The 27,935-nt window shown below is 41.8% G+C and overlaps 1 protein-coding gene across 3 annotated transcripts; it reads left to right on the top strand.

Moving 5' to 3' along the window:
- The first annotated feature begins 653 nt into the window (after positions 1-653).
- Positions 654-24,556, top strand: LOC117752858 (arf-GAP with dual PH domain-containing protein 1). 3 transcript variants are annotated; one of them, XM_034570555.1, is made up of 12 exons: positions 654-968; positions 10,456-10,583; positions 13,463-13,554; positions 14,835-14,867; positions 15,790-15,872; positions 18,964-19,076; positions 19,190-19,336; positions 21,363-21,446; positions 22,183-22,245; positions 22,392-22,463; positions 22,541-22,769; positions 23,562-24,556. In XM_034570555.1, the coding sequence occupies exons 1-12, from the start codon at positions 878-880 to the stop codon at positions 23,588-23,590; spliced, it is 1,164 nt and encodes a 387-aa protein (XP_034426446.1). In that variant the 5' UTR covers positions 654-877; the 3' UTR covers positions 23,591-24,556. The 3 variants fall into 3 exon arrangements, with proteins under 3 accessions (XP_034426446.1, XP_034426447.1, XP_034426448.1); XM_034570556.1 differs by lacking the exon at positions 14,835-14,867 and having other exon boundaries at positions 655-968; XM_034570557.1 differs by lacking the exons at positions 654-968; positions 10,456-10,583; positions 13,463-13,554; positions 14,835-14,867 and adding an exon at positions 14,874-15,547 and having other exon boundaries at positions 15,658-15,872.
- Positions 24,557-27,935: the final 3,379 nt, after the last annotated feature.

The following is a 27,935-nucleotide window of genomic DNA, read 5'->3' as shown; positions in this document are numbered from 1 at the left end:
TAAACAGTGGTGGACTGAGCTATAGAATATTAAGAGACATAAATAAAAACAGTCTCAAATTGAATAAGCATCAAAAAAACACCTTGAGTTCAAAAAGATAAGTAATATCGAGTTGACAGATAATTAAAGTAATTTTCAACCATGAAGTGCAACATAAGTTGCGAACTACAAAATAAAATTAACATGATAAATAATTTAATATATTATAGGAATACAACTACTCCTGTTATTCAAATGTAAATATGTCATATTATACTTGTTATGGACTGGGAGGGTGATTGGTGATGCTGGATCGTGATCATATCATGAATCGTGGATTGTTATGGTGAATAATAATAATGATAATAATAAGTATTATTTAATTGTAATTAAGATAATAAAAGCGGTTGAATTGAGTTTGAGTTCTCGACTTGTCACTGACAAGTTGTCAGTGAGTTAAGTGCGTTTTGTACCGCTAGATGTCACCCTTTCACATCAGACTGAACGGAGGGGAGAGACGACAGACAGACAGGGAGGAGGTGATGGGAACATATAGACTTTATTATTATGCAGGCAGCGAGACTGGGTAATAGAGACATCACACACACACACACACACAGATAGAGAGAGGGGGGGGGGAGAGAGAGAGAGAGAGAGAGAGAGAGAGAAAGAGAGAGAGAGAGAGAGAGAGAGAGAGAGAGAGAGAGAGAGAGAGAGAGAGAGAGAGAGAGCGCGTAGGTCTCTCTCATTTCTCCAGGTCAGGTTGGAGGCGGCAGGTGGTCGGACCAGTGTGTGTCTCAGTGTGTGTGTGTCTGTGTGTGTGTGGATGTTCAGCGGATGTTCTTGCGCAGGCTCCTTCCCTGCACCGCGGTGGTGAGGCTGCTCGGGTAGACTCGGGATGGCGCAGGAACCGGAGGGAGACAACCGGCTCCTGCAGGACGTGCTGGACAGACCGGGGAACGGGACGTGCGCCGACTGCGGCAACCCAGGTATTCATCCCGCAGTTCATCCAGCTCATCCAGTGGCTCTGTGATGCACAGATGTGATGCACGCTGCGGTGCACAGGGAGGTGGGGAGGTGAGCCGGGAGGGTGTCAGGGGCAATTCGGTCCAGATGTGGGACACATGTGTACCTGAAGACAGCTGTTTGTTCTGCCGGTAGAGCGAGGCCCGGCTAGAAGAGAGCGGACTCTGGACTGAGCCATAAACACACGAGACACTCCTATATGGATGTCATGGTGTGTGAGGGTGCACAAAGACGTGCGTGTGTGTGTGTGTTTGTGTGTCTGTGTGTGTGGTTGTGTCTGTGTGTGTGTGTTTCTGTGGAAGGGGGGGTGTTAAGGTTAGGCAAGGGATTATACCAATGAATGTCCTCAATAAGGTGGAAGTACAAAAATATGTGTGTGTGTGTGTGTGTGGGGTGGTCGGTTATTATCATGTTCTACAATGTCAGCAACCACCACACAGTTGCTCAGTAATTATTTGGGTGCTTATTTATTCATTTATTTACTTATTTATGTTTGTTGGGTGTACGTGTTTGTTTTTCATTTACAGATGTGATATACATTCGCTCAGCATAGGGCAGCTGGGTTATTTTTTATCCCCTCAGAGACACCTAAACCATATCTGTCTACATTCCTTTATCTCTCCAATTCCTCCTTTTTTTTTAATTTTTTTTAATCCCCTCTCTTTCCCCTTCCCTTCCTTTCCCCTGGCCGAAATGGCAATAAACCAGTTGGTGGCCATCGATGCTCCGGTGTGGGCCGCACGCCCAGTGCTTGGAGGCGAACCCTGGCCCCAGGACGCCTGTTCCTTGGCCCTGGTTACTGCTCCACTGAGAACTGGCTGTAGCGAAGCAGCTTTTGGAGCCAGCAGCGCTTTCCACAAAAATTAGATAGCTTTGTCTGAGCCGTGGACGCTCGAAGAGGGATTTCATCACGACAGCAGGGTGTTTTCATGATGAGAAATAAACTGGGAACGGTCTCCCGGTGTGGTTGGTTCTGTATGTGTGTGTGTTGATTGTAGCATTGTAGATTGAAATTTGCATGGTGCCTTTTGCTTCTCTGTATCACCAACTTACATGAAGCAGTTCAGCCTTTAGCCAGTCTAAAGCTTTTACATACACTGGAAATGTCTGGTCCATCCCGTTTTTTTCCAGACTGAAATATCTCACCAACGATTGGATGGATTGGTATGAAAATAGGTACAAGTTTATGGATGTATAATTTTTTTAAAGGCCACACCACTTACACCCATGTAGTTATTACAGAAGGTGGGACGGATGTTGTGTGTTATACAGCTGTGAAAAGAACATCTGGGAGATTATATGACAGTTCTGACGTTCAGTAGCTGAGCCGTCAGACAAGCAAGTATTTGCACGGTGACTGATTCCGATCACGACTATAGTGAAGAGCCTTTAGTGGAATCCATCAAACTGCTTTCCTCCATATTTGCATTCTTGCTCACTGGGCTAATTTCACCCTAAACCAAACCATCACTGTCATCCGCTACAATAAACCAGGAATTCCCATGCTCACGATTCGCATCTCATAATGGTCAAGACATGAATTATTGATGCTGGTGTGGTGGCTCGAATCTCCGATGGGGATGGGATCTTATCTCGCCGGCTTTTTGGGGAAAAACATCACAGTTTGATTACGGCTCAGAACACCACAAATCATCCCAATGCAGCAAAATGAACAGACGAGAGTGAGAGAAAAGGAGAAGACTGAGTCCACTGATAGATAATGGCGTCCTTTTTTTAATGGTTGCATTTTTTTACTTTTTTTTAAATAACATGTGTTTATTGAGTTAGTGTTATACCAAAATACATGCAAATTATTGCTTGTGAAAATATCTCACTGTGTATTAAGGTCTCACTAACGAAAGGTTTGGAGCCACTTTTGTCTTTTTCACAAAACAAACGCCAAAATAACGTCAACAAAAGCTAAATCAATCTCAGGGAAAGTTCGTTTCAGCTCATCATTATTTCATGATTGAATTTATGCAGAAAAAAAAAATCAACATAAATACAGGAATCGTGACAACAGCTGTGTGATCGTCCATACTGACATTTTAAAGTCTTCCTGACTTTGCAGCCTCACAGCTGGTTACTCTGCGGAGTGGATAGCTCATTACACCACTGTTCAGTCTCCTGCTGCTCTCTGTAGTCACCGCTACTGTGTTTTTATACAGCTGAATTCACCAAAAACAGTTGTTTTACAAATAAATATAATTGCCACGTATGAAAGATATCCACATAAATATATTTAACCCTCACTCTTCTGGCTCACATCGCTGTTTTGTAAAAACTCAGTGTTCCTTGTACGCGCTAAAACAGCGAGCAAGTGTTTTAAAATGTATGCGCTCTGCAGACAGTTGTTTTTGGGCAAGAAAAACTGTTTTAGTCTGGACGGAGGCCTGACAAGGTTAAATATTTACTGGTTTAAAGGAGACATATCATGCTTATATTCCAGTTGATAATTTTAGTATGTGTTATTACTTGAAAAGGTGTCCACTGCTGCAGCTCCTCTTTTCAGCCTCTGTCTGAAACACTTGGATTCAGCTCCTGTCTCTTTAAGAAAATATTCTCTAAATAGCCCAGTCTGCTCTGATTGGCCAGCTGGCCCACTGTGTTGTGATTGGTCAGCCACTTCCAGAGCATGTAGGAAATTCCCCCACTCTTGCATTATGCAAATGTGGGGCTTCGAGTCACGTGACATCACAATGATGCAGAATTATTGGTGAAACTAGTGATGAGGCGTTCCAGGGGCGGGGTTATGGGCTTTTGAACTTTGGAGACTTTTTACATACACAAAAAACTAACATGATACGTCTCACAGCAGTAATAAACATTCTAGAAAACCCTATTATAGGTTTGCTTTTGCTAACAAGATAACATTATCGGGGCAAAACCAAAAACTACTGAACCAATACCTAGTGGAAGGGTGGGATATGGCCCAAGGAAGAACTCATTAAACTGGAGTGGATTCGATTGAAGGGGTGGATTCAAGGTTCAAGTCTTTGACATTGCGACAATTTGAAATTACCAAAATATCTTTTCAACAATTTTGTTAATTTCTCAAGAAATCATACATGCGGTAGGTAAGGATCATAAAACTCAACTGAGACACATTAGGATATTTGCAGACAATCACAACGGCAGGAAACCAGAGAAAGACGGGGAGGAAAACACAAGGCAAATAATTTAAAACACGATAGAAACAAATAAAGTCAAAGACTGTAAAACAAGTCTAAAGACCAAATGCAGAAATGTATCCTAAAATAAACCAAAAGTTCACTAAAGTCTTCTCTTCAAGTCCTTGGCCCCGGAGAAGAATCGAGACAATTCTAGTTCTAGAAGCAGTGGATTGCCGATGACCTCCAGTGTGGCCGCTGCATCACATGAAATCCCCTTATTGACCGTGAATGTGCAGGTAAAGACAGAATATCTCATCAGCAGCAGTGACCCGGCTGTCCTCCCTCACCCCTGTTTTATCTTCCCAAGATACAACATCCATTAAGCAGACAGGGAGCCTGCTGGAATTAGTCTGAAAACACACACAATGTGGCAACACTGCTTGTGCACTTTTTTATGCTTAGTCATTCCCTCTCTGCCCTTCCCTTACCTTTGCTCTTTGTGGGTTTTTCCCTCCCATCTTCTCTCCGTGCTCCGATGAGGCAGCTGAGAGGCTGAGCTGGGGGCTTATACGGCAGGTTTCCCTGTAGCTCAGCAGCACTGCGGCTCTGCCCTTCGCTAAGGAAACACACAAACGAGTAATTCCCTCCGGAGAGAAGCCTCAGCAGTCCTCAGAGCGGCGAGGAAGGTGTTTGTCGAACAGCAGAAAACAGCGGTAACTGTGATGAGATAGGAGGAGAGTCAGGATATTACGGTCGCTTGCTTATTGCTGTCCTGATTTTTTTTTTTTTGTTCAAGAGATCTGGTGAAAATAACCAATATTTCACATTTCACATTGTAACTTCATCTTATTCCCACTGAAACAGTGTCTGCAAGGGTCATGGTGCTATTCATCGATTGTATATAAAGACGGACGATGTGTCTCCACTTCCACCCATGAACCAGAAATGAAGCCAAATGATTCCAGATAAGAACGCTTGCCATCTTGCACATTTGGACCCAGAGTCTTTGCAGTATCGATCGGGGGGGTGGAGCCACGGTTAGTGACGTCCCACTGATAGACGAGCTCGACCAATTATGAGTCAGTCGCAGCTGTTCATCATCTTGTCTAGGCCGATTTTCATAGCATCAAATAACTAATTTAAACCAATCGTACTGAAAAATGTATAAATGTATCACTTGAACATGCATTACTGTGGTCAGAAAATTTTATTTGACATTTTAAACTTTTTAGTTTGGTCCATGTCCCATCTGCTAACACGGAGGAGGTGGGATTTATAATCTCCATTTATAACCTATGCTGCAGCCAGCCACCAGGTGGCCCCCGAGACGCTTTGGCTTCACTTTTGGGGAGCAATCATGTCGTCCATCTTTACAGTCTTTATGCAACAGGCGTGTTCCCATTTCTTACAGCATTTTGGGAGTTTATATATATTTATTGGCCCCAAAAATCCCCATCGGTTGGCTCTCCATTCTACAGCTTTACAAGAAAAGGCTTTTCCTGTTTTAGGCTCGAATAGAATATGAGCTGGAAGAAGGGTTCTGAACAAATCCCTCCTTAACTGATGCAAGAATCATAAATTAAATTCTAGCTGAGGGGAGAAGGACGGGGTGTTGGAGGAAGGTTTGTAAACAGTATTGGCACCAAGGTCTTGACGGGATGTTAATCGTCAGCCGGTAGCCAAGCAGCTCATGGACGAGCCAGTGATGATGAAGCATTAGTGATGCAGCTGATTATGTTAGGTTTGCTAATGCAATGCTCCACTCAACGGTACCACAATCTCGCCGGGGAAAAAAATGTAAGTGTGTGTGTCTTTGCTATTATACATTCAAAGACATATTGTGAGAAGCGTCTAGATGAAAGATAAAATCTCAAAACACAACGTTCTAATTTTGATAAGGGATCACCTGGAAACATCTGAGGGCTATAGAGCTGACTCTGTGGTCGGAAGATGTCTGTATATATTAATACTTTGAAAGCATGAACAATATGACAGGTAAAATCCTCATACTTTGATTTATGTGGACTATTTATCCATGATCTGAATTTTGACTATTTGGTATCTCGTGGACATTATACGAAAGCGCATATTTGAATGCGATCAATATTCTGGGCTTTGAGATTCTGGTGGGTGTTTTTTTCATGATGATGTTTTTGTTTCAGCGATGCAGTGAGGAAGAGTCATGCAAATAAATGGAAATAAAAAGCCCCGGGAATTTTTTATATTTCATAAAAATCATATCAATTCTGAGTTCAAGCTTTTGTTAAATGCAAGCTCAGTCATATCTGCAGGAGGTTACGCTGTACAAGTGAAACTGTGCTTGTTGCCTGAGGGGTTTATCTGAGACATGAGAGGGTCACGACTTCAGCTCGACACGCTGTTTAGGCCATTAACCTCCACCATGACACAGCCACTGGCAGACTGACGTGTGTTGGTCCAGACATACAAGGGAACTCACGCAGATGCAGAAAAACTGACTGCAAAGTGCTCATGGGCGCCCGGGCACAGGGGCTGCTATTGTATAAATACCCCGTCGTTCATTTATCCTGCCTCTGCCCGGCAGGATGGCCACAGGCACTTCTTTCTTCAACCTTGAGCGGCTGAATCAACAGCTCCGTTGTCTGTCCACCCCAACAAGCCCTGTAACTTCACTTTTTCCTCAACAATTCTTTAGGGATGGAAGCTCTTTAGCAAACAGCATATGTTCTGTGGAAAGAAAAAAAAACAAAAAAACAGTCACACTACATCAGGAGTTCTCCACCTCCTGTTCGCTACGACTGTGCATCTGTTGTTCACAGTGATCCTGTGGAGGAACATCTACTATGTACAGTACATTTAGAGGAGGAAGACCTGTGTGTTTATGTGTGCACGTCTGTGTGTGTGTGTGTGTGTGTGTGTGTGTGTGTGTGTGTGTGTGTGTGTGTGTGTGTGTGTGGTTAGTCAGTCATGCAGCCACTGTAATCTCCATGAGTGCTGTCTTCGTCTCAGTAAGGCCTGACTCAGACGGCGATGACCTCACCGCTGAATGGCTGGTTGTGCTTTATGGTGACAGCAAGTGTGTGCGTTTCCCCTCCATCACGTCATCTGTGTGCGTCTTTGTTGGTGGTGAAGATGAGATATAAATCACCGTCTCCAGTGCTTTTTGTGTGATCAAAAATGTCACAGGCAAGTTAAACGTACAATGCAGTATTGGGCCCGTGTTGAAGGAAAGAAAAATCAGACCATCGAGGTTGAATTTTAAGAATAGAGTCATAAAGTTGTAATTTTACAAAAAATAAAAATGTGAAGTCATAATATTCAAGCAAAAAAAGTCATGGTTTTGCAAGAGTTAAGTGGTAATATTACAAGAGTAAATTTGTAACTGAGAACAAAACAAACATTAAATAATAATTTATTACGAGAATAGAGAAAATAGCATTTTTTTCAACGATATAAAGTCGCCCACTACCAAACATTTCCTCCACAAGAGGCAATTTCCTTCCAGACCTTGTGGTTCTTTCTTCAGAACAGATGTTCTTATAATAATGTGCTGATGTGCCAAAAATTTTATTATTTGTGAGACCTATACTAGAGTATAATTTAACAAGATGCTCTACATTCTTCATTTGTATTCAGGCAACAGGCTGATCTTATAATATTCCTCTTGTAAAAGGACACTTAGCCTAAAATATTTACTCTATTCTCATTATACGACTTTTTCCTTGTGAGAGTACGACTTTTTTCTCATAAGATCGTTTTTTTACCTGAAATATTGACTTCATTCTCGAAGATTTCTGAATTTCTTTCTCCTCTACTTGGTCCTAATGCTCCGTGGTACAAAAGACAAATCAAAGGGAGATTATTGTCGATGCCACATTACACCCTTGGCGATCTTGTGAGCTCACATCATCTCTCTACATCATAGAAGAACCAACGCACACTTCCCTCACCCCTCTCCCCCCCCCCTGCTTATCCCTATTCAGGCTCTGTGGCACCTCATGTCTCCAGCCTTAGGAGGACGTAAATGCAAGAATAGTATGGTTTCCCTTTTCTACCCTTCCTCTACTGTAGCTCTTATATGACTCCCTTGGGTGTGACACACTCAGTGTATGTGTTTGTGTGTGTGTGTGTCTGTGGTGCAGCACGCCGAGGGTCTCCTAGTCTGAGAAATGGCAGCAGCAGAGAGATTATGAGATGGAGGGAGAATGTGGCGGCTTCTGAGTGTTGCCTGATAGAACATGGTTCTCTTGGCGGCTCGTCGCTCTTGTGAATTTACGAGGCTCATTTGAGGAGCATTTTAATCCTCAACAGTAAAACGTGGCACTCGGCACATGTGACCACATTAAAGGGAGTCATAATTGAAAATGTCCACAGTGTCGGTCTCTTGTGAATGGCATGGTTCTACAACAAAAGCAAACTAAAGAAGAATTTTGGCAGAAGCGATTGTTCAAGACGGACGAAGGAAAATGTATTAGCAATAGTTCTGATAAGCAATTAGCAATTTATTTAGCATCAAGGCTAAGAGTCTACAAGAATGCGAGCAGCTGTGATGCTGTAAGCCAAACTTAGGGCATTGGGATTAAAAAATGTAATTGTTTTCTGATATTTTATAGGAGATAATTTACTTTATCCAAAATGTATTATTTATTTGAATACATAATGGCTCAGTTACTGAAAAATCATGAGTCCCAACCCAGCATTACCAATATTATAAACAAGAAGAAAATATTTCATATTTATTTACTTCATCAGGTGGTATATGTAAAGCTGATGAATCTAATAATTATTTCTTTGGTTAACTGTACATTTTTTCAGTCTATTCTTCATTAATCATAAATTTCCCAGAGGGCAAAGCCCATTGAGGCCCCCAAAGTTTACACTTTGAAGTAATGTTCTAATGAAAGCAGAGGGAAATAACTGGAACAACTTTATGTTTCCACAGTTTGTCTTGATACATGAAAAAAAATTATTAAAGAAATTGACAATATATTTAATATCAATCGATTAAAAATGTATTTTAATTTTGACCAGGAGTTAATGTCATTTACTCTCACTAACTTTTACTCTAACAATGTGGTTATACCAAGCTTTTTAGTTTTCAGTAAAAGCTGTGCCTTGTATGTCACTCTCTCTCTCTCTCTCTCTCTCTCTCTCTCTCTCTCTCTCTCTCTCTCTCTCTCTATATATATATCTCTCTCTCTCTCTCTCTATATATCTCTCTCTCTCTCACTCTCTCACGACACGCCGTCTCTCTCTCTCTCCGACACGCTGCGTCTCTGACTTTGACGACTTCATTTGCATGGGCAGAATCAAAGTCTTGGTGTGAAGCGGTGACTCAGACGTACCTTCGCTGAACACCCGCTGATGCTGCCTCTGTGTCACTCTGCAGAGAGTCTGCCCTCACCCCATCCCCCCCCACCCTGCACATTCACTCTGACTGCTGATGAGCCCGTTGGTTTTTATACAGCTGAACTCAACATGTGTATTTAGTCACATGATCAAATTGGCAATAAGCAGATTGTTGTCTGTAAATCAGGTTATTCCATACACTTGTGTGTGTGTGTGTGTGTGTGTGTGTGTGTGTGTGTGTGTGTGTGTGTGTGTGTGTGTGTTGATCTGTTGTGTGCTTCTGCTCTGAGCATTTAAAAGCATAAATGGACATGTGTTTGTCCCTGAACTGCATTTGGGTGTGTGTATACCACAACATTTGTGTGCGTTTACATCTACATACAAATGTGAGTGTCAGCATGTACATTTGGCTCTCTTTTTTCATTAGTGTGTGTGCGTGTATCCGTGTGTGTGTTTGCCAGGACATTTGTGTGCATTTACATACAAATGTGAGTCTAAGCATTTCGATTTGCCTCTTTTGTGTGAGTGTGAGTGTGAGTGTGTGTGTGTGTGTGTGTGTGTGTGTGTGTGTGTGTGTGTGTGTGTGTGTGTGTGTGTATGTGTGATGATTTTATCACCGTGTATTTAGGAGTTTGCTGATGTAACTAACCTAATAACTATCTCGGCTGACTTCTGATCAGATCTCTGGCAGTCTGTTTCCTGTCAGTAAGATAAAACAGGACTTCCCCAAAATCCTATTTGCTGCCCTGCTCTCCTTTATGAGCAGTGACACACTCGACCAGAGTCCCTTGTAACATTTGCTTCATTTGCTTTGCTCCTATTACCTAACAGAGCCAGCATCAGCACTTCCAGTATTTATAGCCTGAACCTTGAGCTGCTGTTCTCAATGTTGCGGTGCCTTTATGACGAGACTTTTATCGCTCATGTGTTTATTTCTATCACCCCCCTGTACGTTTTCACCCAATTTCATACCCCCCCCCCCCCCCCCCCCCCCCCCTCTCTCCCGCAGAGCCGGACTGGGCGTCGCTGACGTTGGGCGTGTTTGTTTGCCAGGCCTGCTCGCTCCTTCACCGAAGCATCCCCCACATCACCCGGGTAAAGTCTGTCCAGGACACGTGGGAGGCCAGCGAGGTGGAGGTAGGGCAGCACCTCCCAAAAGCACGTTTTTTTGCCTTGTAAGAAGTAAACCTCAAGAACGCCTTGAAGAAATTTCTTCAAATTTGGTACCAATGTTTTCTTGTACTTAAGGATGAGCTGATGTTCAAAAGGTCAAGATCACTGTGACCTCACAAAACATGTTTTTGGTCTTGTGAACGCAACATCTCACGAACACCTTCAAATTTGGTACAACTTGGAGTCAAAGATGACCCAGTGGTCAAATGTCCAAGTTCACAGCTCACGGTGGTCACTTCACTCCTCAATGTCAGGTCTAATTCACCAAACTCTCTTAACTGCACAAACTTGTTGCCAACTGAAATATTTTAACCTGATGAATCAAACCTCATGAGATTCCATCATATGTATATTCAGCGACCCAACAATTCTTCATAAGGCATATACAAATACATGTACAATTTCAATATCTACATCTTAATAATATTCCTATTGTAATCTATAAACACTTATTTTAATTGTTTATTTTCTCTTTAATTCATTGCAGTAACATAAAATCAAAACACATTCAGATGATTGATTCAAATTCTCAAGTGTCAAACAAGATTGATACCCCTCTCATATCTGCATGGTATCGTCTATATCGATCGACCCGGGCCGAGAGTTTCTTATATCACAAGAGTCGATTGTTCTCCACACAAAAGTGATACTATTTATAAGTGGTGCAGGTCCAGACCTCCTTTTGGCTCATCTCTATTAACAGCTATCTGCATATGAATGCTGACAAATTAAAAAGCTGATAGCAGATGCATTTCAGTCAATCTGTTCCACTTCTTTCACTCTCCACATGGACTGTTAACCTGCGACGTGATTGGTCAAACTGGAAATGGAAACCAGAAGTCTTCTGATCTATTGCTGAACCATTTTTACACTGGTAACTACAGAGTCTACAAACTAAATCATTAGAATTGCTGTTTCTATGGAAACTACCCAGTCAGATATCAATATGAAGACATGAATACTGTGAGGCATGTTGATGAAATTTAACTATTTTATAAACCTGAAGCATCTGCTGCTTATTTTTCTGCTCTGTGCTACTAACTGTAGGTTACCACAGCAACACAGCATCATGGTTTTGTCTGACTTAACACCAAATCAAATATCAATTAACTAATAGAGGTTTTGATTGGCTGTGATACCGGCGCCTCATGACATCTTAAGTTCTGGTGATCTTTACCCGACCCTGACCTCTGACCTCTCTTTGAGAACGAGAGTGTTTCCTCACAGCGATCAATAAAGTATAATTCCATTCGTGGGACTGTTCTCGTGGGTGTAAAAAGAAGCTGAGCTGTTCTGTCCCCTGCAAACAGTCAGAAATATGTCAGCGAGAAATATTGACTTCTGTGCACAATTGTAAACACAGAAATGCATATTTTGTCGTCGGTGAGGTGAAGCTGATTAAAATATTTGGCTCTGCAGGGGAAAGTGTGAAATCGTCCTTTGAATATATCATGTCAGCACTTAAACACCACACGAGGGACAAAAAAGACTTTTGGGGAGGTGATGCTGATGTGAGTCATGAGGAAAACCAGGGGGTTGGATTTGTGGGAGGACAATTATTGGGATGTGATGGTGGATTTAACTTAAGAAGAGAGTGGGAAGGTGTATGAAGGAAAATGCAAAAATAATACTATGCACTGTAAAAGAAGCACTTTAGAACTTGAAAACACGAGTTGTGACTTGAAGAGGTGAATGAATGAAGTTCATCCAACTCATTAAGTTAAGGTTATTTTAAGAATATACTTCCAAATGACAAAAGCAACATTAGCCATGAGGAACGTACTGTATTTTTTGATTTAAGTGATGTAATGTTTTTAAGTTGAGAGAAATATTTTGCTGAGTTTTAGTGTTCTGTAAAAACACAAAAGGAAGCCAGAGAATTAGATGAGTGGATGAATAGATTTGAGTTGTATCGGGAGATGGTTGATTTTGAGATGCCAGTTTATTGTTGAGACTTTTGGAGCTGTTGAAGTCCCAATCCAATAAAACATCCTCGATCTAATGAGCCACTTTTGTCAAACAGTCACAATAGTATTCACTTGATTAGCCAAACCTAGCTAATATACCGTATATGACTGTCATGTCTTTAAGACTTTACCACAAATGCCCCACAGGGTCTCCCTTCACGATGACTCAGTAATGACGTCAATGATTTTCTGCACATATTTCTAATCCCCTCTCCTATCAAAAGGCTCTGGTGTTTGATGATTGCGAGTCGTGTCCTTTGAACAATTTTGAGAACATCAGATAAGCATTTCATTTTTATAGCTTAAGTGAGTGTTACAGGTAGATGATCTTCAACATGAGGTGAAGGAGAACAATGGGATAGAGCAGCTTGGAGAAGTTAAAACTCTACAACATGATTGAAGCTTAAGTGAAGTGAAGTAAGCGCAACTAAATAATTCCTAATAATAAAATGAGAATATTTAGAGGCAGTCAGAATTTCATAATTACATTTTCTAACATGTAATGTGGAGATGTTTTTTGAGGACGTTAGGTGAGGACTATGAGTGAAAAATATATTTTATACATATACATTTAGAGCCACTCCTGACTGGGTGTAATAATACAAACTCCAGTGACATACACATGCATGATGGCGCTGGACAAAAGGCCACACTCCAAGCCTCAATACGGCAGTGTACAAATCAATGTCTGATGTCATGGTGCCACTTTTTTCAAAATAAAATACCTAAACAGTGGCTGGTTGAATCTGCCAGTATATAATAATGATCTGGTTCCCGTTGACCCTCGACATGTGAAATTCTTCAAGTGTTGGAAACTAGTGTATTTTCTTTTCTCTGTTCCGATTACCAGGTTGTGTTGTCCTGTCTTCTTTTCAGTTAATGGCTGCTGTGGGAAACAATGCAGCCAAGGCCAAATATGAGCAGAAGGTTCCTGCTTTCTACTACAGACCAACACACACTGACTGCAAGTGAGTGCTCTTTCTTGTGTCACGGTCGAAACGCAAACACTGGTGGTGCAACCTTGTATGTGCAACCACAGTCCTTCAATGATTTTGATGAGGCAATTCATGTCTGTAGTCTTAAAAGAGAATATCCTTGCAAATGGAATTAGTTCCTACTTGAGGCTATCAGATCACAGTTTTTAACTGAGTCAGCCTGTTTTACTACTAGTGTTTTGGAGTACAGAATCGTAAAGAAGATATTGCTCAGATAAATTCAGTTACAAATCTATTATATGACAATATCCTCTTTACAACTTCCCCCTGTTTCCCCATGTTTACTGAATATTTTTGTTTCGTAGCTGAACTGTTTTGAACCATCATGGTACAAGCATCACTCAAATGTCACTTTGTGTGTCAATGTATAATATAACCTTCATTGACCAAAATATCAGAGGTGACTTGCGAGTTCGCTCATATTTGGATAACTAAAAGATTGGGAGTGATCCCTGCAGCAAAACAATGATTTGACCCCAGAGCTTTCACAAGTTCTTATCCGGATCCACAAAACAGACTTGGGCCGTTGTTCTTTGGCAAAACGGGCCAATGCTGGCGCAGATCCGCTTCCTTCCCCAGATCTGGCCCAGCTCCAGGCTTGGTGTATTTTATCTCTGGTCTGGAGCTGGTCCAGGACTGGATCCGTCCAAGAATTGGCCCACAAGCAGCATTCAGCACCAATATGGATTTTATAGATATTCAATATTGGTGCGGAATACATTTTAAGAATTCCAAGCTTCTACACATATACGTGAATATCAAATGCCCTGTTTTCTTAAGCCACTAATATTCAAAAGTTATGAGTTACTATACATGTGTCCTTTTTGGTTGCTATTGCTAACAGGAGAGGCTGCATGGGTGCCTTTTTTTTTAGCCATGACATTTTGATATGTATCATGTATGTCATGTGTGCGATGTATACATCAACATGTATGAAAGGCACAAGTGTACACACTAAACTGAATGGCTGAAAAAAATGGAGTCTCTGCCAATGTACTAATACAACATTATTCACAGCAGCAGTTTTGACATGAAGTAGAAGGGAAACACGGGGGTTAGTTATCCCTTTGATACTCTTCTACCTAAATGAATTATTACTATCACCCGTGTTTACCTATTTAATGTCAAAATGGCTGCTACGGAAAAGTCCATTATCTCATCGATTCAGTGTAAATGTTTTGTTAAAATAACAACAATTAAGTTCCATACGTCTTGACTATCTATTGGTTCTTAATGATTTTATTTCTCTGCAGCGCAACAAACTACAAATACGGTTCATGCGTAAGGTAACACAATATTCACACTACCCTGTGGACTATTTCATGCTTTATCTACTCTCTAGCACAGAACATTCTTTGACATTGTTTCACAACAGTAAAATACTTTTTAGTGTGCTGCAAACAAAACAAAATACTTTTTTTCTGGTAGCCACAAAATGGGCCGTCTTAGTTTCTCTGTATTGATACCATAATAATTTTGAACGCCCATCTGCCAACAGATAAAAGAGTAGTCTCTGTCTGTGCCTGCGTCTAAGCCATGGTGGTGTTCGCACACTCCACTCCCCCGAGAACCAGGGAGTTTAGCGTTTAAGACCCAGTGTCACTTTAAGGTGCCATTCAAACAGATGCTAAGAGGAAAACATTTGACACTCTTGATGCAGACAGAACAGCCGATTCATTTCTAAGAGGTGCCAATAAAAGAGGAGTGTGTGGAGAGACAGAGAGAGAGAGAAAGGACGAAAGCAGCGCGGAGCCTGAAGGGGAGACTGAAAGGTTGGAAGAGGCAGCGAAGTGGCGATGGTGAGAGAGACTGTTGGCATGGTGATGTGCTGACTGCTGCCATTTGTTTCTCCGCACTCTGAAGAGGACGAGGCTCTAAAAATGAGATCGCTTCCTCTGTATGCAGCTTTGGAAACTGCAGGGAAGCGAAGGCGCTGATCACAATTTGACACTGAAGCCTTTGTGCTGCAGCGCGATACAAATCTGTGAGTTCTAAAAGGCCCTTTTCTAATATTATGTGTAATTAGGGTGAGGTAACAAACCTAAAGCAACACCAGGGGCAATGATCTGCTTGCTGGCCTGTTCTTATGTTCTATCAAGTGCTTTGTCCAACTTACTAAGGAATTGTTTGTGAGTGTGTGCGGATTGGGGCAGTCGGTGGGTGTGTGATTGAAATGAAACCTAACTGTGTGTGTTATCATTTCTTCAGGCTGTTGAGAGAGCAGTGGATCCGAGCCAAGTACGAACGGAATGAGTTTGAGTTCATCGAGAAACAGGAGCCTTATTCTGCAGGTTGGTTTCTATTATGCTTGTGAAGCCCCTCATCAGTTATACTGTTTCCCCAACACTAACCCGTGCACCCTCCAAGCAGATAATGTCCCAAAACTGTGTTGTGATTCATCTTACTCCTGTGTGCCATAGAACCTCGTTCTCCTTTAGAATCAAAACTGTGAAATTTGACCTCAGTCCTTGTGTCCTTGAGTTGTTCCCACACATTGTCCTAGTGCAACAAATATACTATTCCACATACTCAAACAAGCTGCATCAAATAACACACACATACAGTAGGTATCAGTTCCCTAAATATGCTTGACATCTTTCATCAAGATCGATAAATTATTTTCCTGGGAAATCTCACAATGTTAAAGAAAGTATGAAAACATTTATGGATCCTCCCTTTTGTCAGGATCTTTAGATTTTGCCTGAAGGTCTAGCATCAAAAAGTTGCAAATGAATATCTCAATGTTACAATAACGCAAGGATCCAGGATGGGCTCTGTCGTGGCCCCTGTCCCATCTTTCCACCGTTTGGTTGAAATCTGACCAGTTTTTGCATAATCTTGCCAAAAAAACAAACAAACAAACAAACACGGGGGAAAACACAAGCATCTCGGTGGAGGTAACAATGAGCTAAGTAATTCAACTCACGCTTATATGATGCTAAAACACTCTGAGAGATGGTGGTTATTCTCTGTGGGTTCGTTTCCACAACTCCTGACTCCAGTCACTACTGGAGTGACACCGCTCACCGGTCATAATCTTCAGGATTCAGACAATTCACATGCCTCGTTTTTTTGCTCCTCCTTATTCACTGCTGCAGATTACCTCTGTCTTTTTTGTCCTCTGCGCTCATGTCATGTGTATGTATGTGTGTGTGTGTGTGTGTGTGTGTGTGTGTGTATGTGTGTGTGTGTGTGTGTGTGTTTCTGACATGAAACATTCACCTATAGTGGCATTACCTCATCGATCAATAGCCCTGCTTGTCCCCACCCCTCGCCTCCTTCCCTCACAGTCTTTTCCTTCCTCCTATCCCCTTGCATACTCAATCAATGTTAACTGTGGCCACTGTGGAGGCCAGGTTACTGCCAATAGTCAGTCTCAGCCGCCCACACACACACACACACACACACACACACACACACACACACACACACACACACACACACACACACACACACACACACACACACACACACACACACACACACACACACACACAAACAGTACCCAGATGCCATGCACATCACAATGAGTGATGTAGAGAGTATAAATGTACAAACATAAATGACACAATGACTCACATCATTACACTCTGCATGTGTGTGTGTGTGTGTGTGTCCACTGTAACAATAAACTGGTGAGGTCACCACAAGCCAATCAGCATACTCCATCTTCAATATCATGTGAAATGTATACTGAAAGATACAGATACACACATTGCTGAACCCAACACACACACACGTTTGTAGTTCTATCTTATTGAGGACACTCATTAACATGATTCCCTAGCCCCTTGCCCAACATTAACCATCCAAACTAAATGCCTAACCCTAACCTAAACCTAATTCTAACCCTTACCCTAAAACCAAGTCTTAACCCTCAAACAGCCCATTGAAAAAGTGAGGACCTGTCAAAACGTCCTCACTTTCCAAAAAATGTCCTCTCTCTGTAGGGTCTATGCTTAAAAAATATACAAGTACAGGAACACACACACACACACGCGCATTTCCATTTTCTTTCGGTGACAATTACAGTGTCACTGCTTAAATATGCTTTTATGCTTTTTAAACGCAAACCTACACACAACCACTTATGAGAGAATGGACGAAAATGATTGTATAAAAGTCATCAATGGATGTTTCGGGTAATTGGGCTCTGCCGCCGGCCTCCACAGGGACATGTCGGTCCAAGGAGCTTTCAAGGTTCTGCTCATCGAGGGGTGAACAACATGACAACAGAACGAGCACTTTGACTGAATTTGAGAAGTGCTTGTACGTGCATGTTTGTATTCTTTCTTCTGCATCGTGCTTGTCAGGGCGATCACATCTGCTATGAAGATTCTGTTGTTTCCCATTGCAGCTTGTGATGTGACACCGGGAATAGCAACAAAGTAACGCCATCTTAACTTGGTGTTATTTGAACACTAATAATAGATATTACACTGTATGAACGGGTAAATTATAGGAATGTACTATAGGATCTTGGTGGTCAAATGTCAAAGGTCAAATCAAATTTCTTGCCTTGTGAACGCTATATCTGAAGAACGCCTCAGGGGAAGTACTTCAAATTAAGTACAAATGTTTATTTGGACTCATGAGCTGATTAGAATTTGATGGTCAAAGGTCAAGATTGCTGTGACTTTGCAAAACACGTTTTGCTCAAAAAACACCTTGAGGGAATTTCTTCATATTCGGTGCAAATGTTCACTTGGACTCAAAGATGAACTGATTATATTTTACACTCCTCTACACGAGCATTCAGGCCACATTAGCCCCCTTTGTCCCATATTCTCCATTTCCAGTGCAGGAATTACAGTTTATTCAACAATTAAAGCGCACATCACACAAGACTCAGCATCGAACTAACGGCTTGAATGTAGATGAGTCCCTTCTCTGGGTGAACCACCTGATCGCTGATGTGCATCGAGCTACAGAAATAGGTCTAGATTAGAAAGAATACACTTCACAGCGAGACAGAAATAGAGGAGAAAAAGAGAAGAGACGGCGGCAGAGTGTTTTACATTGCAGGCTATAAATGGTGCAGCATATCATTAACATGGAAACGGATGTTCTTTGGTACGGAGACAATGGAAATCTCTTTGGATGTGCTGCGTCGTGCTGCACTCCCTGCTCCCTGCGCTCTCGTCCGTCTGTTTCTTGGATGTTGTGCCGCGTTCCCTCACTCACACACACTGTCCCCATTTTCCTCCCATCACTTTTAAATTAGATCTGAAATGATCTTTAATTTCAGGGCAACAGAGGAATAATCTCACACCAAGCACACCAAACGCCTCCTATGTCTTTTATCTCTCGTCTCGTTTCGATACCATCTTCTCAACCCTCTTTTTCTCACACACCCCCCCCCCCCCCTTTTTCTCTGCTCAGGGTACCGAGAGGGGTTTCTATGGAAACGAGGAAGAGACAACGGTCAGTTTCTCAGCCGAAAGTTCATCCTGTCAGAGAGGGAGGGAGCGCTGAAGTACTTCAACAAGCAAGATGTGAGAGCAATGACACAGCCGATTTTAAGTTTGGTGTTTTTACAGTGGCAGGATTTCACTTTGGCGCTTTATACGATTAACTGTTTTGTCGTTCACGGTTCGCCTCTGTCCAGGCCAGGGATCCCAAGGCGGTGATGAAAATCGAGACGCTCAACGCCACCTTTCAGCCGGCCAAGATCGGCAACCCCTGCGGCCTGCAGATCACCTACCTGAAAGACAACAGCACAAGGAACATCTTTGTCTACCACAGTGACGCTAAGGTACACTCTCACACTGTTATTTATACACACACACACACACACACACACACACACACACACACACACACACACACACACACACACCGACACACTCACTTACAGTGGCAATATGTACAGGTCTTTGAACACACTAATACATGGCGCTAATACAGGGATAGTAGTATAATATGTATGCTGTCTGCTTTGCTAAACACTCTTAGTCTTAGAAAACCGCCTTTAATAATTCATCTCCCTTTTGGCTTTTTCCAACTAAGAATCACTGGCTGCAGTCCAAAGATATTTTAACAGTAGTGATGTGTCGCCTGCGAACAATCTGATGCTTTCCAACGGATCTTTGGTAAGAAAGAGGGAACTGAGTAGTATGAGCTGCTTGAGCTGCCCTCAAGCCAAACTGCTTCCTCTCACGCAAACTCTGAGAAGATTTCTGCCCCCTCGTTGATGTGGCATCACCTTGTGAAACGTTTACAATCAACATACTTGACATTAGGTCCAATACAGGCTATTCAGTGCTGTTAAACCAAACATGCAAGAATAAATCAGTGGGATGTTGAAGTTTAATCTTAGTCCTATCGTGTCATTATCTGCATAGTCAGACTGGCCATGAAGACCAGTGGGAGGAATTTCCCCATATATCTGCATGTTTGACTGAGTTGCTGTGCTACGACTTAAAAATACTATCACGGTTACACCACCAGGTCATTTATGTACATTAAGTAGCACCAGATGACTTAATCCTTTCCAGGAACCTTCCTGAAATATAAAAAATCAGTTCCTTTCTGGGGAATTTAAGAATGAGAATGTAAAAAAACTCATTAACCCTCATTCTCTATTCTAACCCTTCTTAATACTCCTCTTGTGAACTAGTGTGTGTGTGTGTGTGTGTGCGTGTGTGCGTGTGTGTGTGTGTGTGTGTGTGTGTGTGCCCTATGTCTCTCACTGAGGGTTTTATAGCGCCAAGTACACAAATCATTGCCTCACATTACGTTTAAATGTCTGGGATTTAGTGTGTGACTAAATTAGAGAGGGAGAAAGAGACAGAGGTGGAGGAAGGGGGTTCATGATGATGTCGTGGTGGGGTGGGGGGGCATAGTTAATCAAAAAAGATATGAAAGAGAAGACAGATATTAATGTACAGGAGAGTGAGAGGAAGTGCTGCGCCCTCTGCTGGTCAAAGGCTGCGGTAGAAACGAGTTCACCGGGTTCATCCAGTGTCACCGTCACTCCCTCTCTTTTTCTTTCTGTTATCGACAGGGCTGCAGCATCCACACACACACACACACACACACACGCACACACACACACACACACACACACACACACACACACACACACACACACACACACACACACACACACACACACACACACACACACACACACACACACACACACACACACACACACACACACACACACACACACACACACACACACAAAAGATACCTGCATCAGAGGAAAAAAAAAAAAAAATCACAATTATGTATATAATTTCATTCACTCAACCTTTATTTTACCCGGGAATGAAACTAATAAACAGTTACATTTAATAAATACCCCCCAAAAAATGGAGGTAATCCAGTCATTTCAACCCACATTAAAAGATGTGAGAGGCCAGTAAGGGCTTTATAGATACTGCCCGTCTCAAAAAACATCTTTATAAACTGGCATATTCAGTCTGATTGTTTTCCATTTGGCCAAACTACATAATGTCTTATTTACTGTTCATTTTATTGATCTTTTTGACACATTGTAATTTAGATTGTTCTGTTTTATCTCTGCCTTGTAAGGTGACCTTGAGTGCGGTGAAAGGCGCCTATATATTAAATGTGTTATTATTATTATTATTATTAATTAAAGATTGAAACAGTATTACCATGATTTACCATGTAACCGGTTCCCGTTTCCTCCCTATACTCACAGCCCAAAACACATGTGAATGGGATAGAATGTGATTGTGATAGAATGTGATTGTGAATGACGGCAGGACATGTTGCCACTGAGGGTGTTTTATCTATTTATTTTACAGGAGATGGTCGACTGGTTCAATGCCATCAGAGCAGCCAGGTTCCACTACCTGCAGGTGGCTTTTCCTGGAGCAAGCGACGAGGAGGTGAGGCTGAACGTGTTCGTCATGAACCACACGCGGCCGTGGAGCTCGTAGTTAGGATAGAAATTGTCAAAGACGTCTGATTTTTTTAGTGAATCATAATTACACCAGTTATACAATATACTGTTGCTTTGTATGGTTTGTGTGCTGGACTTTGTGAGCAGAGCTTTTCATAAACAGTCTTTGGTTCAGAGTGAAAAGAAAACTTTGCCTTCATCCTACCTGGTTTATCTGCAATGAAGATTTGTTCATCAATGTTTTTCATAAACATATTATTTTTTCATACATTACACGTGCATGCCATTTCAGACCTAGTTAAGCAATCGACACAATCTTCAGACCGACGGAAATAAAAGTGTTGTAATTCAGCTCGATATAAAGCCTGGCAGCAACAAAACAAACATTGTGCGAACATTGTGTATTGTAACATTGTGTTTAAATTGATCTGGCAGTACTGATATTATTGCTGTAGGACGTACAAGAAGACAAGTTAAGACTGGCTGTTAAGCCCCATCTCCACTGACTGCAAGGCACTGTTTGCCTGTTTATTCAATTTCTATCAACAGTGAACGTATCACACGACACTGCACTTTCTTTAGCCATTAACAATACACATTCCAAGTGTGAAGCCGATAAGATGACCTGTTCTTGAGTTACGCGTTCCACATACAGACAGACATTTCTGGAATCAGTAATAGTTTTATGTTCTTATTTCAAGTGATTCTCTCTTGTCTTCCAGCTGGTTCCCAAACTGACCAGAAACTTCATGAGGGAAGGCTTCATGGAGAAAACAGGCCCAAAGGTTTGTGCTCTAGTTATTCTCACTGGATCATTTCTGGAAAATGAAATAAGGATTAATTTCACAAATCACGTTACATTGACCCAAATCTGACCAAAGTGTCCCACCACTTCCACTAATGAACTGACTCCCTTCGTTTTTCACCACAGCACACAGAGGGCTTCAAGAAGAGGTGGTTCACTATGGACGACAGGAGACTCATGTATTTTAAAGACCCTCTGGTAAGAAGAGACCTCGCTTTTGTCTTTGTCCGGACTCAGCGTTCACAGGTCTCACCTTGCGTTCCCTCCTCTCCCAGGATGCTTATGCCCGTGGCGAGGTGTTCATCGGCAGTAAAGAGAACAGCTACACCGTCATGGCCGGCTTGCCCCCGACCACGCAGGGCTACCACTGGAACCACGGCATCACCATCGTCACGCCAGACAGGAAGTTCCTCTTTGCCTGCGAGACAGAGGCCGAGCAGCGGGATTGGATAGGGGCCTTTCAGAGGGTCATCAATCGACCAATGAGGCCACAGGAATATGCAGGTGCAGAGAAAGGACAGTGTTTGTTGGCTGTGTGCAACAGCAACAATTTGATCTGACCAAACATTTCTTATAATTCAAATTAAAAAAGAAACGATTTTATATTATGCAGTTCTTTTTCTGAACTTGAAGCATTGAACAAATAAACAACTAAGGTTTTTTTTTCCTATCTTTATTCAAGAGCACAGTCTTTCAGTTCCAGAGCAGGACTTATTGATTTTACGTTCAGATTTTTAAATTTATAATAAGAGTGATTGAAAGTACCACCCGTATGGGACTACACATCACTACACTTTGGTTGTGGAATTCTGACAGACTTGTTGCAAGAGCAGAGGAGAAATCCCAGAGTGGGAACAGGAAATCAATAAGTCCGGCTCTAAAACCGAAAAACCCCTCTCTTGAATATGGTAGGGGTAAAAAAAAAAACCATAAACAACTGGAGATTTTAAAAACAAGGAATAACTGGACCTTCTTTAACTAAATTTATTTATATATTTTGTTATTTTGTTGTTGCCGAAATGCCCACTACAATGCTTGTAGAGAAGGGAGTTTGTGTGGAATGAGCTGTCTTCTGGTGGTTTAAAAATTCTCTCACGCTGTTCAGTTATTCTACACCAGCTCCATGTGGTTTGGAGACTGAGCTGCTCCTCATCATGTGAAGCCTCCGTCTGCTTCTATTCCTCTAACGCTTAATATTGTCTCTTAACATGTAATATGCCTAATTATCCTTATTGCTGCTCACCCTCTATTACCTTCATTACAAATTTTGCTCATTTCGTTTCTCTATCTCTGCAGTGGAGGCCCATTTCAAACACAAGCCTTGAAACCTGCGGGGACGCCACAACTCCAAAAAAGATCCCAAATCGAGTCTCGGTCAGATCAGAGACGACCCTGGCGTGTGGCCACAGACCATGACGGGACAAGGTGGGGTGGGGGACGTGTGGGCATTTTGAGATGTGGGCCGAGATGAGAAAAGCTGATGAAGAAAAAGAAAATAAGGAGAAAACCGGCACTCCAGTCTATGTGTAGGAAACTCAAACTCTGAAAAGGGACTCGTGGCCCCTCATGGGGTGAAACGCTGGTGGTCTGAGGCCAAAGGGTCGGTGATGTCATCCCTATCGCGCCTGCTGACCTTGTGCTATTACCATGCCAACCATTCCCCCCCCATCCTCAGCCGCGTTGGCCATCCAATCCCCTTCAACAACCTCCTTCCCCCTGGATTTCGTCTCGTGAATGGTGCATTCTACCTGTAATCTAATGTAATTATGTAATCTAGAGTCATTTCACTGGTTGCTTAACCGAGACAGTGTATTGTTAATTTATTGAATGTACAGTTTTGATGACAGTGGCTTACCGTGTGTGTGGAATCGTGACGTTTTCGTTGAGGACGCTGTGTGGTGGAACCTCTGGCACTGACACCCTGATAAACCTGAATCTACAAAGTGCTGTTAACAACAAATATGCATAAAAACACACACAAACTCAGTGATCACCGTCGCTGTTAATGTAGCTGGAGGCGGCTCATCTGCTTCCAGACAGGGTTCTTTAAAAACCTCAATCCGACAGCTGTTCTCTTTTTTATTTGTACTGTTGAACATACTGAGTCATCGTAGACCGTGATTGCTGCTTTAAAGGATTGTAATGTGATAGGATTGTAATTTATATAACACGTCTACAACTGTTGTATTTACTTTTTTGCATCTTGTTTTAAAGGACACATTGTTGTGTTGATCCATAGATCAGTGCTGGTTTGGTATGATCCAAAAACATCAATACAGAGGAGTCTGAAATCAAGTTGCAAGTGTCTGATTTGTGTTCAAACCAATGTTAAAGAGAGGAAAAGTTTCATTTAATAAAATGTCCCTCTTCCTTTTTCATTGCAGCCATTTTGAGGTGAAATAGTAGGTAAACACAGGCGTCATTAATCACATTCACTAAGATTTAGTACCCAGAGCAGCACCTTCAATATGTGTTATTAAAACTCATCATAAGACTGACATAACGTCATCTTATGCAATTGTTATCGCTAAGGTGTTAGCTAACAGTTGCCTAAACAGCTGACACTGCCTGGTGAATATTGTGTGTCTGATATTCACTTTTGTTTTGGCTCTGTTTTGGTCTCTGCCAACTCCTGAAGAAAGGTTCTCTTCTATTCACGTACTATTTCTGGTCAAAATGGCTGCTGTGGAAAAGGTATGTTTGGCTCTGCGGTTAAGGGGCAGGCTGTGGTTATTAAAAGTGTTATAAAAACTAAAAATGAATTTCAGAACAATGGGTTATATTTGATCATTTCTTGATTCACTATTTATTAGTTCTTAATGACTTCACATCTACTCATCTGCAGCACAAGAAACTCAACATAACATGGACATTATCTCCTCATATGATTGTTATGGCTAAGGTGTTAGCTAATAGTTGTCTATTGACAAGGGGCAAAGTTAACCTTCACTTTGACATATAGTCACCAGGTGATGGAAACATGAATGACATTCATTTTCATTTAGCTCTGTTTTGGGCTCCTGAGGAAAGGGTCTGTTCTACAGAGCCCTAATGTGATTAGTAGCTTACTATTTCAGGTGAAAATGGCTGCTTGGTTCTTAGTGACTTTAATTATCTGCAGTGCAACAAAGTCAACATAGAACCAATATAACATCACCTCATACAGTTGTTATGGCTAAGGTGTTAGCTAACATTTGCCTAACCAAATCATAAAGGGCAACGTTAGCCTTCACTTAGAGTCATGTTTCTGGCCACCTGGTGGATATATGTCTGACATTCACTTTCATTTTCTTTTACCCTTCCCAAAACTTAAAGCCACCCTAACCCCCCAACCTCTAACCCTAAGCCCCTCACCTTTATGTTCAATGAAAAAAAAAATTGCTTAAATAAAACAAAGACATAAATGTTACAGCTTTTTTGCTGACGTCCTTGTTGAGAATCTGACCATTTTCTCAATAATGTTTTCTAGGTTGAAGGTGAAGGATTTATTTGATTTGCAGTAAATCCTCTCAACCACTAGATGGTGACATATAACTACTGCTGATTCTGCAAAGACCGTTAGGAGCTTAGACTGAACATAAAAATGTCCCGATGAAGCAGGTTAGGCGTTTTTAGTTTTTGGGCTCACATGGGACAAGATGAGAACAGCTTGTCAAGTAAAACATTTTAAATGAAGCAGAGTATCATCACAAAATGGGAGTCCAATCAGTCCAATTGATTCCATTTCCATTCCAGGCTCACAATCCAGACAAATGCAAACCTATCAAGAATTAAATCAACAGCAACACAGACAAACTCTGTATTTACATATATATTGTTTTTGCTATGTGTGTATATATCAGGCTCAAATACCTACCATGTACTACTTCTACTACTACCACTATGTACTATGCTGTAGTTCTTTGATTTGCAAAGTGGGCACAATATCTATTAATTAATTAACAATGAGCTTAATCTTATAGAGAGACTGAAAACATGGTGGAAAACACTAACCTGTCGTTTTCAGTTTCTGTTTATTTACTGATTAAACAAACAGGATATGTGTTAACTAGAGAGCCTGAGGCATTGGTAAAGAAAAACTGTATCATGAACTTAAATAACTGCTCTATGCACATGAGCTAACTGCACTGTTTAAGGAGTCTGAAAGTGATGATAGTAGCTGCTATGGCCTTTCAGAGTCACCAGATTTCAACCCAAATATGTACTTTTCTTCCCATTAACACAATAAATGCACTAAATGAGGTAAACATTTTTGGAGGTGCAGGGTTATGGAGGAAAATCTTTCTACGACACTTGGATGTGTTGTGCTGTATTCTCTTAAATGACTCTTTGCAGACGGTCATTACAAAGGATGCAGTGCTCCAATATTTTCCTGTTGTTAAAGGTCGAAGGCTGCTCACCTGTTCCATATTCCAGAAGGTGGCGCTCATCAGTCACTGTAAGCAGACCAAAGACTGTAGAGTCTCACAGGAGGAGTGGACTGATCGCCTACTGCTGGTGTAAATGTCACCTGATGATCTTGCCACTCTTACACAAACTTCTGGATTTGCTTGCTCTGGCGCTTCATGGAATTATGGGTACATCAATGTTTCTTCTGTCTGGCCGTTGTGTTGTCATTGGCAACCAGGTTGTCATGGTAAACTTACAGGACAGCGAGCCACTGAGCTGCAGCAGCCAGGGTGAACTCGCACAGGAAGCCTTGAAAAGCGGGTGGGACTGCAGCTCAACAGCCACCATGTTTGTCCAAAAGGTAAAATGGTCAGTGAAGCGTAAGCACATGCAGCAAACATTGATTATTGGTGAAACTACTGCTTTACTACATAGTATTTTGTCATCAATATTGTAATAATAAGCCCAATTAAATTTTAGCTTCTTTTTTAAATTGTAATCATTTGTTTTTATGAGTTTTTAGTGTATGGACTTGTTCTTTTCAACCCATTAGATAGGCTTAAAAGCACATTATTAAAATAGGACATGATCAATAAGTTCAAGTGTCCACAGTGCCTCTGGAAAACCCAGTCCAGCTGCCCTGTCCATCAGGCTCCACAGGCAATAATTCGACCAGAGCCAGGACTGTGAAATTAGCTGACGTCCTCCCAGGAAACCCAGCAGGAGCAGCTGTTGGACTGGAAACAAACTGAAAATAAAGTAGCAGTTAGGGACAGGTCGGCAGCGAGAGCAAGAAGTCCTGCCAGGGGAAAAAAGTACCACAGTGATATCGGATTCTTGCGTCTTCCTGTTGCTGTGACTATGGCCCTAACATTCCGTGATTTGGACCCTGCCCATAGTGTCACCTAAATGTGTGAGAATGAGAAATGTCACTATAAAATCACTGGGGTGTAGTTTTACCACACTTGTAAATAAATGACATTTGAAGGCATTTTCCTACAGAGGTAAGAAAGTCCCACATCACACAACTGCAAGACGATCTACTTCTTAAAGGGGTGTGGGCAATTTCAGATTTGTCTTACAAAGCGGTCAAATTCATGAGTGTGTAGTTCGTAATGGCACAAGTTTCCGGCAGTTAAATTGAAAGTTTGGGCATTTTGGGACATTTCTTGTCAAGGGCTACATAAGAAAATCAATATCACTCTCAGCTTTGTGTGCTAAGAGCAGGGGCGGATCCGGGGGCTGGGCCAGGGGGGGCACTTGCACCAACAGAAATCTGTT

This window comes from Hippoglossus hippoglossus, chromosome 19 (genome assembly GCF_009819705.1).
Source record: "Hippoglossus hippoglossus isolate fHipHip1 chromosome 19, fHipHip1.pri, whole genome shotgun sequence".
NCBI classification, from domain to species: Eukaryota; Metazoa; Chordata; class Actinopteri; order Pleuronectiformes; family Pleuronectidae; genus Hippoglossus; species Hippoglossus hippoglossus.
This window is presented reverse-complemented; position numbering and strand designations above follow the sequence as displayed.

Coding starts and splice junctions, on each gene's coding strand:
- LOC117752858 (XM_034570555.1), top strand. CDS start 878: ATGGCGCAGGAACCGGAGGGAGACAACCGGCTCCTGCAGGACGTGCTG. Junction 19,337..21,362: donor TCTACCACAGTGACGCTAAG/GTACACTCTCAC, acceptor TTTATTTTACAG/GAGATGGTCGACTGGTTCAA. Junction 22,246..22,391: donor TGGAGAAAACAGGCCCAAAG/GTTTGTGCTCTA, acceptor TTTTCACCACAG/CACACAGAGGGCTTCAAGAA.